At 38.9% G+C, this 15,720-nt stretch overlaps 1 protein-coding gene across 2 annotated transcripts in view; it reads right to left on the minus strand.

The window, feature by feature from the left end:
• Positions 1–530: 530 nt before the first annotated feature.
• Positions 531–15,720, minus strand: part of NR4A3 (nuclear receptor subfamily 4 group A member 3) — a 34,202-nt gene continuing 19,012 nt past the window's right edge. For both annotated transcript variants that reach the window (XM_042472496.1, XM_042472495.1), the window contains 3 exons: positions 10,278–10,477; positions 8,596–8,774; positions 531–3,395 (listed from right to left, as the gene is read on the minus strand). In XM_042472496.1, coding sequence (XP_042328430.1) covers positions 3,133–3,395; positions 8,596–8,774; positions 10,278–10,477 — 642 coding nt within the window. In that variant the 3' untranslated portion in view covers positions 531–3,132. The remainder of the gene's footprint in view (positions 3,396–8,595; positions 8,775–10,277; positions 10,478–15,720) is intronic.

Raw genomic sequence — 15,720 nt, forward strand, 5'->3', positions numbered from 1 at the left:
AATTGATCAGACACTTTTAGTTGCTTCAAACACTAACATAATTTTATTGAACAAAACAGTTTCATCTAAGGTTTGCAAACTATGTTCTTTTCTCTTCGAATCTCCCTTGACTGAGTGGTTCCTTAAATAACAGGCACACATTCTAGAACAGACTTCTACATAGGTTATTATAGGCTGCTGTAAGAGGCAGAAGACCAGGCCACTAAATGGAAGGAAAAAGTAGATACTCTACTTGGCTCTTTGATATTATATAATCTCTTTCTCTACAGCATTTAGTAAGACCCACTGTCAGAAACAAGATTCTAGGGATAAATGCTATCTCCCACTTTCATAAGTAGATGCTGCTGTTATCTTGTAAGATATGCAATCCAAGTTCTTGCTATCAATTTTTCAGTGTTCCTAAGCATGTTCCCACTTTTAATACTGGAGATACATTTTTAATATTTTGTAGGAGATAAAAAATTCACATCAGACATTAACAGAATTAAGCATACTTACTCAACACACATGGGGCCTCTGAGAAAAATGTCATTTGATTTAATCATTTTAATTGACAATGGATATGTACCAGAGCATTTCTGTAACCCCACAGGTTAACTCTTTCTCTCATACACATCATGCTCCCTCCCTCTCTCTCTCTCACACACACACAAACACACACAGCTGTTAGAGGAGTCGAGAAACTTCTGAAGCACTCTGTCTGAAATAAAAGCAAGGCACTCTCCTTTAATAGCTGTTATATTCCTGATTTTTTGCTCATGAAACAAGACATCAGCACACTGAGGAGTCTCAGAAAAGGAATAGATTTATCAGCATTAAATCTTTCCCTCTATCTTTCTCTTGAAATTTATCAACAATCATATTCTATGAACAATATTTCTGTTGAAAAGCCCACACATTTCACCTTAACAACACAAATCTCTGAAGTGTCATGGATCTTCAGCTTCTAGTTATTTTAGTGAGAACTAGGGTTTTCATGCCTCTTCTGGCTTTTTTTTTTTTAATTAAAGAAGTATGACATTCTACTAGAATGACTGAAACATGAACCTCAATAAAATTAATGACAAAAGCTCCTATTCACTCCAGCAGGTTAATGACAATTATAACTTTTGCACATGTGTGAAAACACTGGCATATCTTTTCAAATTCAGTTGTGATTGTGTACACAATTTGTACAAAAATTCAAATTAAAAATCAAAATATGTTTGCTTTGCAGGTCAGGCAAGTGAGATCAACCCGCAGGAAAAATCAGCTTCCTCTAATATTTAATTATGCTATTCTATTTGCACATACAGTCAATATAAAAAAGCAATACATTTTCAAATATTATCTGCAGGTAAACTGAAATTATTAGCTATACTGATTAGAAGCATGTTTCCCTATTGACACTATTACTAATTTTGATAGAAGAATAAATCCATACCCCAAGATGTCCAAACATAATAAATGATAAAATCCAGCAACTCTTTGAAAACCAGATAATAGCTTGATAGCTAGGTTATTCATTGCAGCTATTAGGCAGTTAGTTTGGCATAGATTTGACTATATAATTTAATTTCCATATAAACAACATAGTTATTTTAAAAAGGACAAAATTACTGTAGACTGTTTAAAGCTAACAAAAAAAAAAAATACAGGGACAGCAGGTTGACATTCAAAAAGTTTTTTTCTTAGCAAAATGACCAATGAAACCTTGACTTAATACAGTGCATATAAATGTTTTTGTAAAGAATGAAAATATTTAAATATTATTTAATTTAGCAAAACATGAGCAAGATTTTTAATATCAAAGTGCTAAATTGTACTGCCATAAAAATCACTGCAAATAAACAGTAAGATAAGGTTTGCTTGTGAAAGGACAGATTTTATATACAACTAGTTAATAAAAATGCACACATACATATGCATGTGTGTGAGAGACTACCCACACTCATACCCATTATATATCTGAGTCAGTGTGAACACACCATTTAGTCACGCAGTGTAGCACGGCTCCCTTGAGCTGGCAGTCATAGCAATAAATACAGGCAAAGTTTTACAATATTTCATGCATACAAATATTTATACAAATAAAGACACTATGCAACAAATTGCTTCATATTAATATGGCATTGACAGTATAAACATACAAAAAGGGAGGAAGGGTAATACATACAAGGAATGTTTAAAATACAGCCCATCAAACCCTTCCTATCATTTATGTTCAGACATTTACAAGACTTATTTTTCTGAACTGCTCCTGTTGTATCTGTTTTCTAACCAATTAGCAAAATTCATTTCTAACCCCAATACTAAGCCTGATGCTGACCCTATCTGTTTCATCAAATCTGCATTGTTATTTACTTAATTCAGCCTAGGAATACACTTGTGAGCCTATTACAAATTGCTCCTGTTCCTTGCCTTCCACATATAGTTGTGAGTCATGCTACATTGATCCAAAGTTTAAAAAACTTGGTCATGGAAGTTAATGCATGTAAAACTCATTTCTAGTATTTTAACAATCATATTAAAATAAATTATAGTTAATAAACAATAAGACAGCACTTTAAAAATTGCCCTTGAGCTTGGGAGCTAACAGCCATTGTCATTTTGCTATATCTGATTTATAGGAAACAGTGAGTGAACATTATTAATTTTTGGGGGGGTGGGGAGTAGAGAAAGAAAGCATTTTAATTTATGACAGCATAATATACCCTTGGCATGGGAAATAAGCTAAATGTTTAAATTATAAAAACACACACTACTTGGATGAACAATTTGTTATTGTTTCAGTTTTCACACATTTAGCATCTACATTTTTCTACTCACCAACTAATCGGCAATAGTTTTTAAACAGTCATATTAACACACCTTCTTTTTCCAGCTGGGATAGTATCACCCAAAAGTGCCATATTTAGCAATTACAAACAAAACAAAACTGCATTCAACTCCCCACTTCCAATTCCCTATCTTCAGAACTGTAAATTAGGATTTAGGCCTCACTTTGCAAGGAAATGCATTAGGAAAAGTCTACGGCTTAGGGCTGGAACTACTTCTTACACTGTTAGATGAGAGGAACATTGTTAGCAGTAAATTCCAATCTCTATGCCTGCTCTGATAGACAGTTGCCTTTCTTGAGGGCAAGTTGGAATTTCAGAATGGTAACGTGTCCAGAAACAGCTTCTCAATTATGGAAGGGGGTGGCACCAAATCTTCCAGTTTCAGGTAAAAGATACGCTGCAGTCCTAGTGTGCAGAGGGAACGCAAGTCAGCAAGGACACCAAGTACCTTAGATTCTGCAGGCTCAAAAGGTTGCCCTTTGCTCTGGCAGCTGAAGGCTAAGTGATCTTTCAGGCAGCTCATAACCTTGTTGCATAGCTCATGCACTTTCTTTGGTTCTTTTAATCCATGTCGTTCTGCAAAACAGAAAAAGAAAAGTAAGTGAGCATTCATACTGGGTGAATACCTCTGCTAGTAATTAAATAGTAACCTCCTTGTAATTAAGAATTCTAGCAAACAAATATACACCTGTGCATGACATTATGGGGCACATAGGCATGTGTGTCTCAGTGTGAAGCAAATAATGCCATCTGATCTTGGGTCTTACAATGTCACTTATGTGCAATAATTACTTTTCAAGACCAAAATGTTTATATTACGTCAGGTGAAGAGAAAGAAATGTACTGCATTTATGCAACATTTTAGCCTCATCTTTTCACTGGAGAATTTGATGGCAGAATTGTCACAAAGGCTGTTTTGGAGATTTCCCAGCTTCCCTACCAGTTGTGAATGCTCAATAACTATGGCAACCATTATTTATTCAGTGAATTCAAGTGGAGATCAATATCCACTGCTAGCTCCATCAGTGCTAAGGCTGGAATTCCACCAGGAATTAACAGACACTCTTCTAAGAAACCAAAAGAATCCAAAACCATCTCAATTGACTTTTTGCTGTTTGGATTATTTTCTGTTTTTTGCAGCCTATTCACCTTCGAAGAGTTGGAGTTAAAAGTAATCTCAAAGTGAGATATTTCAGATTTAGAACATAGGGATGTGTTTTATAAAATATCCAGAAATGATGCACTCCAGTTAAGAAGCCCCTCAAATTAAATTTCTACCAAATTCAAGTTTGTGGGTATTAAGAACACAAGGACATAGGAAAAGCCCTGCTACCCCAAATCTAAGGTTCATCTCACCTATCATCTAGGTTTTCCACAGAACCCAGACAAAAACTGGGTATGTAGCCTTGCTCTACTGTTGCTTTCCCTCCTTCCCTAATTTTATTCAGTGATGGACTGTTTCTGAACTCTTAGCCATCATTACTAACAACAGATCTATTCTCCACACATTCACTCCAGCTCTTTTTAAAGTCATTTAAGGCATCACCACATCTTTTTGGCAGTGAGCTCCATAAATTAATTATTAAATCAATTATGTTATGGGAAGAATAGAGATGTAAACCTTTATTTTCTCATTTATTTGCTATTGCAGCCTAATGGCTTTTCTCCACCAAATGCTCCATGAGAGCTTTCACGTATTTTTTCAAAGATATTTTACTCTTTGGGACTATTTTGCCAAAAAAACAAAACAAACAAAACAAAACAAAACAAATTTCTGCAAAATAACACTTTGTACAGAAACTGTATTTTGCACACATATGCACACCATGTATATTAACAGTAAATAAGTAGTAAAATGCAAACTAGTTTATGATGGCTGGCTCTATATTTTACATGATGATTTGATGTGTTGAGACACACTTTATTGTCAAGGGAAGAAAAATTTTAACATCTCTAGTATAGCAGAACTTTCTTCTCTGTATCCAGAATGCACTGAAAGTGGATTTCACTGGATGATCCCAGTTATGGGGATAAAAGGTTCTCTATCCACTTTCTGCACCTTGTGTATAATTTTATACACAATTATCTCCATGGTCTTCCTTCCCACCCTCCTTTGTTGCTTTTCTTATAAAGTTAAATGCACTAATTTCACACTGAGTTCTGATGTCTCCTGTTAACTGCACTTAATTCCTAGTGAAATCATTTGGAGCTAACTTTTCCACACTAATTTCAATGTGATTTATGTTACCCAAATTAGGCTGGGTCTCACCCATAATATTCCAAATATTGCTGAATCAAATATTTCTATAAAGGCATTACGTTACTAGCTTTCATACTCTAACATGGGGGCTCACAAAATCTGGCACTTCTAATCTTGTTGGACTGGTATTCTGATTAGCCTTAATCAGCATAGCTAGTAGTGAGGAATGGTGGGAACTGCAATTTTGGAGGGCCATATGTTTCCCACTCCTGGCTAACATGCCATTTGCTGCTTCTGTTTTTAAAACCACTTAAAATAACAGTGTTTATCAAAACTCAAGAGTTCTTTCATAATATCTCACTTTCAGTTCAACAAGTTCTATATGGTTAGGAATTTTGAGCTGGGTGTGCATTTCTCTACAATTTTCTTAGGTAAGCTGGTGGCAATGAGTTAAAATTTAGCTTAGTATGTATGTTGATCAACGATGTGAATAAGATTATCCCACTACTCCCCTACTTCCACATATTCTGCATGTTCCATGTACACATGCCAGCTTATGTTCTTCCATGCAGCCTGATGAAGCTGCCTGATGAAGCACATCATAGTGACCTCCTATTCCATATATGAAGGTGACCAGACTGACCGTGGTATTCTACTTCAACACTAGCAGTGTCCTTCATGACACTGGAAGGCAACAAGCTAGCTTATGGGGACAAGGCATAGCATGCAGCATGCACACATAAACAACTGTAGAACACAGTGTTTCTAATGTCTCAACTGCCCTCAATGCTGCCTTGCAACATCTACTGTTGGAAGCAAACACCGCAGTCAGACTAATGGTTGAGCCGGCCCCTGGTGTGCAGAGCACCTTTTACATATCTAGACATCAGGGGATAGGAAGAGTGAGTTCTGTTATGTTTTCCCATTTAGATGTTCAGTCAATACACTCACTTAAAATCTGAAAATGGCTGTTTGCAAAAATGTTTCACATGGGATTCAGCACTGCTCATATGCAAAAAAATTCAAATTTGTTTCCATGGCCAATGAGAGTAACTTAATGATACTGTGATACATGCTACCAGGGATTTATCTACATTAATCTACTTTATTTGTATTTCCCTTTCTTCAGAGGACCTGAGCTCTGGTGAGGAATGAAGGATCTCTACCAGATTCACCTCAGCAGGATACTGCAAGATGTTTGTTGTTTTTGGCTTTCTTCTGCAGGTGTTTGTGTCCTGTCAACAGAGAGAGTCATAATTCTCCTAGGTAAGTATATCACTTAATTCTCCTCCTGCTCTTCTTGGTAGAGTTTGGCAGGTATTTACTAGCAAACATTTAATACTGTATAAGAAATGTCAGGATCCAAATAAAGAGGGAAGTATGGCTTTTGCTGTTGTTTTAGACTGAAGCATGAGTATGCAAAAAGTAAAAGCCATGACCCAACGATATACAGTGGTACCCCGGGATACGAAATACCCAGGTTACGAAATTTCCGGGATACGAAAAAATCCCATAGGAAATAATTGTTCCGGGTTACGAATGTTTTTTCGGGTTACGAAAAAATTTTTGGTGCTTTTTTCGGCTTTTTCGCACGGAATCGCGGCTTTTCCCCATTAGCGCCTATGGCATTTTGGCTTGCGAAAGCCTTTCGGGTTACGAAAGCGGCGGCGGAACGAATTACTTTCATAACCCGGGGCACCACTGTACTACAAAGAAACACATTTTCCATCGAGGACAACCTGCCACATGAACTGTCCTGAGACTTTATTCTTTCTGTAAATATCCCAGGAGTCACTCAGTGCTGGAAACATTATAGATGACAACACTCGTTGGGAGATTACTGGTATACAATAAGAGCATTTGGAGCAATGTGAGAGTGTGTGGACTGAGTTCTGTGATCCCTTGGCCCAACGTCTGTTTTCAATGAAATAAATGCAAATTCTTCTACATCACAATGTGCAGACACATATTCCATCCATCTTTATCTTCTGACCTGTAGGGGTTTGCTCCTGTTTCCCCAAAGCAGTTCTGCTTCCTGCTTCACCAACTGAGTGGACAGGTCTGTCTGTATCTTCCAACAATATTTGTTCCTTGGGCAACAAGTTCAAGTCTGGACTTACTTGGGCCTCAGTTTTTCAAGAAACAATACTTATACAATACTTCCCCATCTGCCAGTCCTATGTCTGTTGTCATCACTTGAGCTGGGCTATGCAGAGCGGTGACCAGCTGCCTTTATAGATAGCTGAAGGCCTGGTCAAGGCACTTGACCCTAGTGCCAGGTTTGTATCTCCGAACAACTATATTGCTACAACTTATGGCACCTTATCTTCTCAGTATAGGAATACATCAGAATATTTTTTAAAAAAAGCCTCTGTACAGTGGGCCAATGCCAATTTTACTACTCTTACTACTATTCTGTTGCTTCTGCTGCAGCTACTACTGCTGCTTAGAGTAGTAACAGAATAAACATAATCTCAATCAGGCAGTTTGGTTTGCCAAAGGTAGGTACTTGTATCTGTTACCAAAAACTGTGCCTACAAATCAAGAGTTGTGCACACTTAATCTCACTGATTTTAATGGACATATGTGCATTTAACAGTATTTAGAATTATGGATATGATATTTATTAAATCCTTTTGCTGCTTTGGAATGTCATACAAAAGTGGCAGGATTTTGCCAAAGATAACATGAAATCCAACAGCCTTGCTGCATGAGAAAAGAAAGCCAAAACACAGTAGGAGAGTAATGACTTTTATCAGGTCTTTCATATGCTGTTGTAACACGTACATTCTCTTCCCAAAGAAGAAGGTTGTAAAAGTGTGCCTTTTCTCAAATGGGTCATTTAGTGCAACAAAAGGCACACTTTTATGACTACCTCCCTTGGGAAGAGAACAGAAGTGCTACAACGCTATGCAGAGAGGAACAGAGAAAGCTGATACTCTCCTGCTCCATTTTGGCTTTCTTTTCTCATGCAATAAGGCTCAAAAACGATTAGTAACTCATTAATTTCAGTGGAATTTAGCAAACTAATATTCAACAGTATTTAACTGAAATCACCTGTTCTCAACAAGAGTGGCCTTATTCTAGTGCTTCAGCCTGCGTTTTACCTCTGAATGTACATAAAGTCTTGATACATGCAATTTAACTCTATGTAACCAGAAACATGAATGGTAACAGGCATATCGTATACTTTTAAAGCAGAGGTAGGCAAAATATGGCCCCCCCAGATGCCATTGGACTACAAATCACACTAGCCCTAGCCCTCACTGCCAGTGATGGAGAGTGCTGGGTGCTGTAGTTAAAAAATACTTGAAGAGCCACTTTTTACCCAACCGTTAAAAGGACATGACTGTGTTACATTTATAAATATAATTGCTTCAAAGCACAATAGTAAGCTTAAGTTTCTATACACTAGTCACATTCAGCATAAGAACTCCTATTTTCAATCCAGCCAACACAAGCATTTAATAATAACACACTGTATTTTGAATACATAAACAGGAATGGGCATTTAATCAAATTACTATTATCTGTAAAAAAATGTAGTTTTTTTTAAATTAAAAAAAAAGCTGTTACCTGTAATCATACTTAGAGCTGATAAGCATGCTAAGGCTGGGATGTCAAGGTTGAGGCTCTGTAAATTTAAGGAAAAGTCTTTAATCGAGTCGAGCCACTCCCCAAATCCACGAAGGCACTGAAGTCTATGAAGCACAAGTCCATTGCAGAAAACAAATTTATCTTCAGCAGTGTCAGATCTTTAAAGGAAAAGAAAAGAAACAAAGTGAAAGATGCAAGTTATCAACAGGTAGGTATATGATATTGTAAGGACACATTCAGTGTTTCAAAACACGACCCATAAATATATATATCTTAAATTTGCAAATACATTACCTTTTAAGGTAAGAAATAAATATATATACAAGAATACTTTGCATAGGTGAAACACCTGAGGTTAAGCTTGGCACGTATTTCAAATGACTATAATTTATTACGTATGTGCTGCTGCCCGGGCACACATACAAAAAGACATTTGCTTTTGAACCTAGTAAAGAGAGACACAAACTTCCTCAGGACTTGTCTACGGATTTATAGGTCTCTAAAATTCTTTCACAAACAAATACTTTAGGCTCTTATAACCAATTCACATGCTTGTGCACACATCTTGTTAACACTCTGAGTGAATCACAGTGTTCAGAGCCTGATCCTAAACATGTTTACTTAAATAAAGCCCTTACTTAAATGGTATTTATAGCCTGGCAAGTATGTTAAGGAATGCAGTTTTTGAATTGGTATTTTAAAAGCAACATCACATCACACAGTAAAACTTTCTCTGTACCACCTGCACTTCAGATTGCAGGTGGTGAGTGTCATGTTTCAACACTCCTTCATGAAAGTAGATCCTTGCACCTAGAAACAGAACAGGCTAGAATCTTTCTTCCTGACTTCTATTTTGTTTGTGCAGACAGTTCAATTATGGAATCTCTCCAACAGCAGTGTAAAATGATAACTGATAGCTTCATTAATAATTACAGCTATTGTTTGTGCAGATAGCCCAACTTTTTCCATGTTTGTTTGCTATCCCAAGTATTTGTTTGCATGGAATTCCATTTCACTTACTTCTGCCTAGTTGGTGTAATTAATATGTTAGTATTAAAGTTTCTTTTTCTTTTTCACTAAGGGCTGCTACAGAATGGCATTAAAAGGTAGCTTCCAGCCAGCTTCAAGCCACCTGGCTGCCCACCTGGCAGTCAGCTTCAGGGCACTCTGGCAGTGCAGTGTTTAGATGCCACGTTGTCAGAGCACGGTAAAGCCATGGTGGGGAGGGAAAAACTGGCTATTTGCTAACACGAAAAGGAGCGGCATTTTGCCACTTCTTTTTGGGCTGGCGAAAAGGCAGATTGGGGCTACGGTGTGCAATTGCTGTGGCCCCAATCTGGCTTTCTCAGGGGTGGCTTCAAGCTGGACCTTCACGGCAGCCTGTTCTGCCCCATCATAAGAGTGGGGGGTGGGGGGGCTGGAATCAAGACTAATAATTATAGAGGGGGTGTTTTCCACCCTCATAGTTCACGTCAGCCTAAGTAAGCCATTGAATGTAAACAAGTCAAGTGGCTAGAAATCCTGCCTGACTCCAAAGCAGGAAATCTAACAGAACTGGGATGTCATAGATTCTTTTTAAATGTATTATTAATTTGAAAATATCAGTGTTTGTGAAAATACAATGAAGTCATGAGCTTTTAAGAACTGAATCTCAGATTTACCTGATGGACAGTCGCAATACAAAAAGCTCCAAAAATGCTGATTCTATGAGCAGAGTTTGATCTTCTTTTGGGAGGTCTGTAAATCCTGGAATTTTTTCTGCCCAGCTTCTTGATATGTCAATGGAGGCAGTAAGAAGATTATAAAACTGTTGTACATGCTCTGCATCTGTACCTGTAGAAGCTTGCTCTGTGGAACAGTACTAGACAGAAACAGGAAAAAAACCCATAAAAGAAGAAGAAATGATTTTTGGTGATGGATCATAGGAACCCTTCTTAAACTCTTATTTCTTTAAAGTCACAAACAAGCACCTTTTATACATTATCAAGTTCACTTTATCTTATACATGAAAGTAATGAATGCTCATTTTACATAAGGACACAATATAACTAAGTAAGGAGACGACCTTCCTGTTTTGGTAGGTGTTTGCTTTTGTGGATCTTATTTGGTTTATTTAGAACTCTCCTTTATCTTGTCAATTGCTGGTCATTATTTTTGTTATATTTTACTGGTTTTCATTGATTTTACCTAATCTGAGTGGTAAATGCAATGCATCTGTAACTTTTTAAGAAGTGTTATGCAATGTGGCCTCATCACATGGTATAGGAGGAATATCACATTGATTCAAGTGCATACCTCAATTGCTGTAATTCATATTTTTTTAAAAAATTAAAAGTTAGCAAACTCAAATATGATAATATACTTCTTTTGAGGTCCATGAAACTAAAACTAATTCCTTTTAAAGGTGTTTCCAAAACTCTGGCTAATGTTTCCCAGAGTAGCTTAAGTATCTATGGGTGATCAAGCCAGGAGGCGTGAACACACGGCTTTACCAGCATCTGTATGCATATTGGACCACTATAGTGAACAACAGGACTTGAGGTCACATGTTTTTGTTATCTATGGGGGGCATGGATAACGAAAAATGTGTGACCTCAATTTCTGTTGTTTACTATGGCGGTCCAATGTGCATGCAGCCGCTGGTGCAGCCATGTGTACATGCCTCCATTAAAAACAACAGGGCTTGCCATCTGCAGAAGCTCAAATCCACAGATGGCAAGCCCGCAGATAACAAGAGCCCACTGTAGCCTTGTTCTCACAGTGTTCAAGGGACAAAAGATAAATGATTTTAAAGTATTAACCATGCAATAAAATCTGGACATTTTCACATGGCCAAAAGTGACAGGAGCATAGTGGGATGCTCCTGTCACTATCATGCAATTGCACGAAGATTAACGATGACATCGCACAATGTCACCATAACTGCATCATTATCCCACAAGTAAAGAGTAATTCTAGTGTTGCGTTTCATTCACGGGACTTTCGTAGGCTTGCCATCCATGGATCTGAGCATCCGTGAAGAACAAGTCCCGTTGTCACCAATGGAGGTGTGTGCATGCAGCCGTGCACATGTTGTGCCACCATTAGGAACAACAGCACTTGAGGTCCCAGGTTTTTTCATTTCCACGGGGTGGGGGGGGGGGGTCCAAAACAGTCCAACTGTACAGGTTTTTAATGTGGTTCTTCCCAACCAGATCTCACACAGCAAAGGTTTCCAAGCTATAGGGAATCCAAAGCAGATGTTATTAAAGCAGATGTTATTCAACTATTAAATAGATGTGCACATGTTTTCTTTTCTTGCTTCTGCTCTATTGGCAGGCCAGGGCATCAGTGGAAATGAATAATGCCATGGAAATGTGAGATACAAATACACTTGATGCACACAGACATAATTTGCGTGTGAATTCTACTTTGTGACTACTGCAGTGTGTTCTACAAGGAGCCTCTCTTGAAGATGATCTGGAGGCTGCAGTGGATGAAGCATGTCATTGCCCAGGTTTTGATTGAGACAGTGGGAGGTGAGCATATTACATTTCTTCTGAAATATCTGCATTGGCTGCCAGTGAGCCATCAAACCTAATTCAAGGTGCTAATAAAAGTTCACAAAACCCTAAATGTTTCATCCAAAATCCAAGTATATGGAAGGCCATCTTGTCATTACTGACATAGCATTTTAAGATCATTGAGGAAAGCTCTTCTGTCATGCCAGGAATAACAGTGCAATCACTACCTGTGGTAACACCAGATACAGGAGGTTGTCGGCAGCCTGTCCCACCCACTCCCACTAACTCACTTGCCTGCCTCCCTCTTCATCTGTCCAGTCACCCACTGCCAGACTGGACCCTGGACTCACTTGCTTCCCTCCTCATTATGTTACCCTGGCTGGGCAAGTCAGGCAGTGGGAGGGGACAGAAAGGGCACATTCACCCCTCTGCTCCTCTGTTGCTGGGTTTGCTCCCCAGGGAGAAAGCCCTGCTATGGAGCAGCCAAGAAAGGTGAATGTTCACCCCTCCTGCCCCAAAGGTGGGGAAAAGGACCCAACTGGGTGTCACTACTCATCTGGGGTGTCACCCTGTGTGATCTGCACCCCCAGCATCCCCCAGTGATGCCACTGAGGAATAGTATGCCCCATAGGGCTATTACATGACAGAGGTTTCTTGGTTGTATCACCCTAGGGAATATTTGGTTGAATATGGGAAGGAATGGGGCAAGTGGAAACTGCTCTCACTGCAATTGTATTATTAGTGGGAGAATTTGTCACCTGTCATTTGCATGTTGCAGCCTCTAACCCTACACCAATATGAGTACAGTAGCATCAATAAAGCGGTGTAACTACATGGTCAAAGGCACAGAATCAGATCCAACTTAATTATTATCAACTCAGCTGAATGGGGAAGGGGAAAGCAAACAGCCCTGTCTCTTCCTGATGCCCTTAACTACAGCCTCATTTATATATATATAAAAAAAATCACAGAGGAAATAAGCATGGTGTGAACCCTATGTTTACAGATCAGGTTCCTTATAACAGACACACCAAATGCTGGTTTGCAATCTGATGCTAAATTTGTGAATCTACAAATGTAACAATGTTTTATATAAAGTGTAATACCACCACTGTGAATCTAACAGTATGTGCTTTATATATGTATCTCATTCATATCCAGTCCCTGCCATTTACATAGTGCATCTACATGACCTGGTTCTTCAGGTTGACTATATCACCTGCTGTGAGTAAAAAGGTAAGCAATCCTACCAAAGAATGGAAAACATATGAGCCCTCGATACTGATATAACTGCTCTGTATTCTTAATTTTATATATTATTAAATGTCTTACCACTATAGAATACTTAACTGTCATCAATATGAATGCAAAACACTCTGAATTTAGTTCCTGTAACACAAATGATTGGAAGGATTTTGCCAGTCTCATCATGTTTAATTAAACTGATGCATTATGCTATCTGCATATGTTTGTACACAGTGTGGCATAGTGGTGTGAGCCAGCATAGTTTGAGCACTGATTTGAGAGACCAGGGTTCAGCTCTCCATTCAGCCATGGAAACCCATTGGGTGACATTGGGCAAGTCACATTCTCTCAGCCTCACAGCAAGGCATTGGCAAAACCTCTTCTGAACAAATTTTGGCACGAAAGCCCTGTGATAGGCTTGCCTTGGGGTCGCCATAAGTCGGAAATGACTTGAAAGCTCACAGCAACAACATTATACTATCCATGTATGTTTGACAACCTGAGCCAAGAAATAGAGCTTTTCAAGTTAATGCTTTTGAAAGGAAGGTAATAGGCAGATGGAAGTACAACCACAAATTGATGTTTACCAATCTGCATTCAGTAGTTAACTTAGTTTCAGAAATCACTGATCAAAAAATTGTCCCTTCTCCAGAATTTTTACTGCTTTCAGTGTTTATTAATGAAAACAAAACATTACACAATAAAGATATTATTGCATTTTTGTTGGTATTGGCCAGGATTGAAATTGCCAGGGCTTGGAAAACTGGAAAGGTCAATATGACTGATTGGTGGTTACAATTTTGGAATTTTTGGTTTATGGAAAAGCTCACTGATCAATCTAGAAGATTGCAGGGGTGAAATCTTCCTCTGCCTTTTGAAGAACAATGGTCCCCACTTATATCTTATCTCAACAACATTGGAGCAGAAGTGGGTCTTCCTTTGTAATATGATTCCCTTTCGATGATTGAACTGGTGCAAAGAAGGTATCTCTGGCCTGGTACAGACGGGCCATTTGCGGCATGCCCATGACGTGCTAGGGTTGCTCGGGGTGGGGCACGCACACGCCCTGCAACCCTAGCACGTCATGGATGCACCGCAGCTGGGCAGTGCTGTAGGGACGGCGGCACACAGCGATGATGTCGCAGGTGCGCCATGTCTAAATGGTGCAGCGCAGCTGCAACGTCACCACAACGTCTCTGGCACTTTGCAGCATTGCTGCGGCACCGCAAAAAGGAACTGCTTCCGGGTGCTCCTTTTTTGCTCCGCAGCAGCACTGCACAATTTGGGTGCTGTGGCGCTCTTGCAGAGCAAAGAGAGGTGCCAGGGAGGCCCCACTTTTTGGCGCTCTGTACCGCGCCTCTGTGTTCTGAGTCCATCCCTGTTTTTATGTAATGTTGCCCTTTTACATCCCATGTGACCTTGAATTTTTGAAGTTGGTTTTTAAGGATCTGTATTTTAGTTTGTTTTTGTTTGTATTTGTTATTGTTTTCTGCCTTTTTTGGTAAGAAATAAAGTTATTAAAGAAAAATAAATCTGCATTTTGAACTCCTTACTCTAGGAGTGGGAATCATACAACCCTGAAGCTGTTGTTGGTCCCAGCAGTCTGAACCATCATAGAATATAGTGTGGAATGCTGGGAGTCATGGTCCAACAACAACTGCAGGGTGCATGATTCTCATCTCTTCCTTGGTCAGTCACTCCAAAATCTTCTCTGAAGTCCTAACATCTTTCCATTTCCTAATAGATTTCAGAAATGACTTCTTACTGAAATAATGTTTGATCTAATGGCAGTATAAAATATCTAGCAGTCTTATAATTCTAGCCTGGGGTGGGTATCATGTGGTGATCCAGATGTGGTTGGATTGTGAGTCCTATCAGCCCTAGGTAGCTTAGCCAATGACAAAAGAATCCTGGCGGCTGCAGTCCAACAACATGTTGTTCCATTCCAGCCACTAAAAAACATATTACAGTGAAAGAAAGAAAAAAGCACTTTGTAAACCTATGAGTTTCTTTAGGATTACTTTTTTAAAAACACTGCTGACAGGTATATGACAGACAGAATTAGACAGTTTCTATCACTGCTGCTTCTCTACGCTGGACCTATCAGGTTTATGATTGTCACACAGCCAGACACACAGAGTGAGAGTGGAATTAGGATAACACCCCCTGGGATGGTTGTGGTGGCAAGATAGCAGTGTGAATGTGGGGGGAAAGGTACACAGTCTTGCTCAGGCCCTGGTCAGTTATTGAATGTACCTATATGCACACATGCACATTACTGCCTTTCTCAGTCTATATTATTTTTGCAATTTTTAAAATGTATATTGCATTTTTCTCTAAGGTAGGTCTACACTAG

This window comes from Sceloporus undulatus, chromosome 6, assembly GCF_019175285.1.
Source record: "Sceloporus undulatus isolate JIND9_A2432 ecotype Alabama chromosome 6, SceUnd_v1.1, whole genome shotgun sequence".
NCBI lineage: Eukaryota > Metazoa > Chordata > Lepidosauria > Squamata > Phrynosomatidae > Sceloporus > Sceloporus undulatus.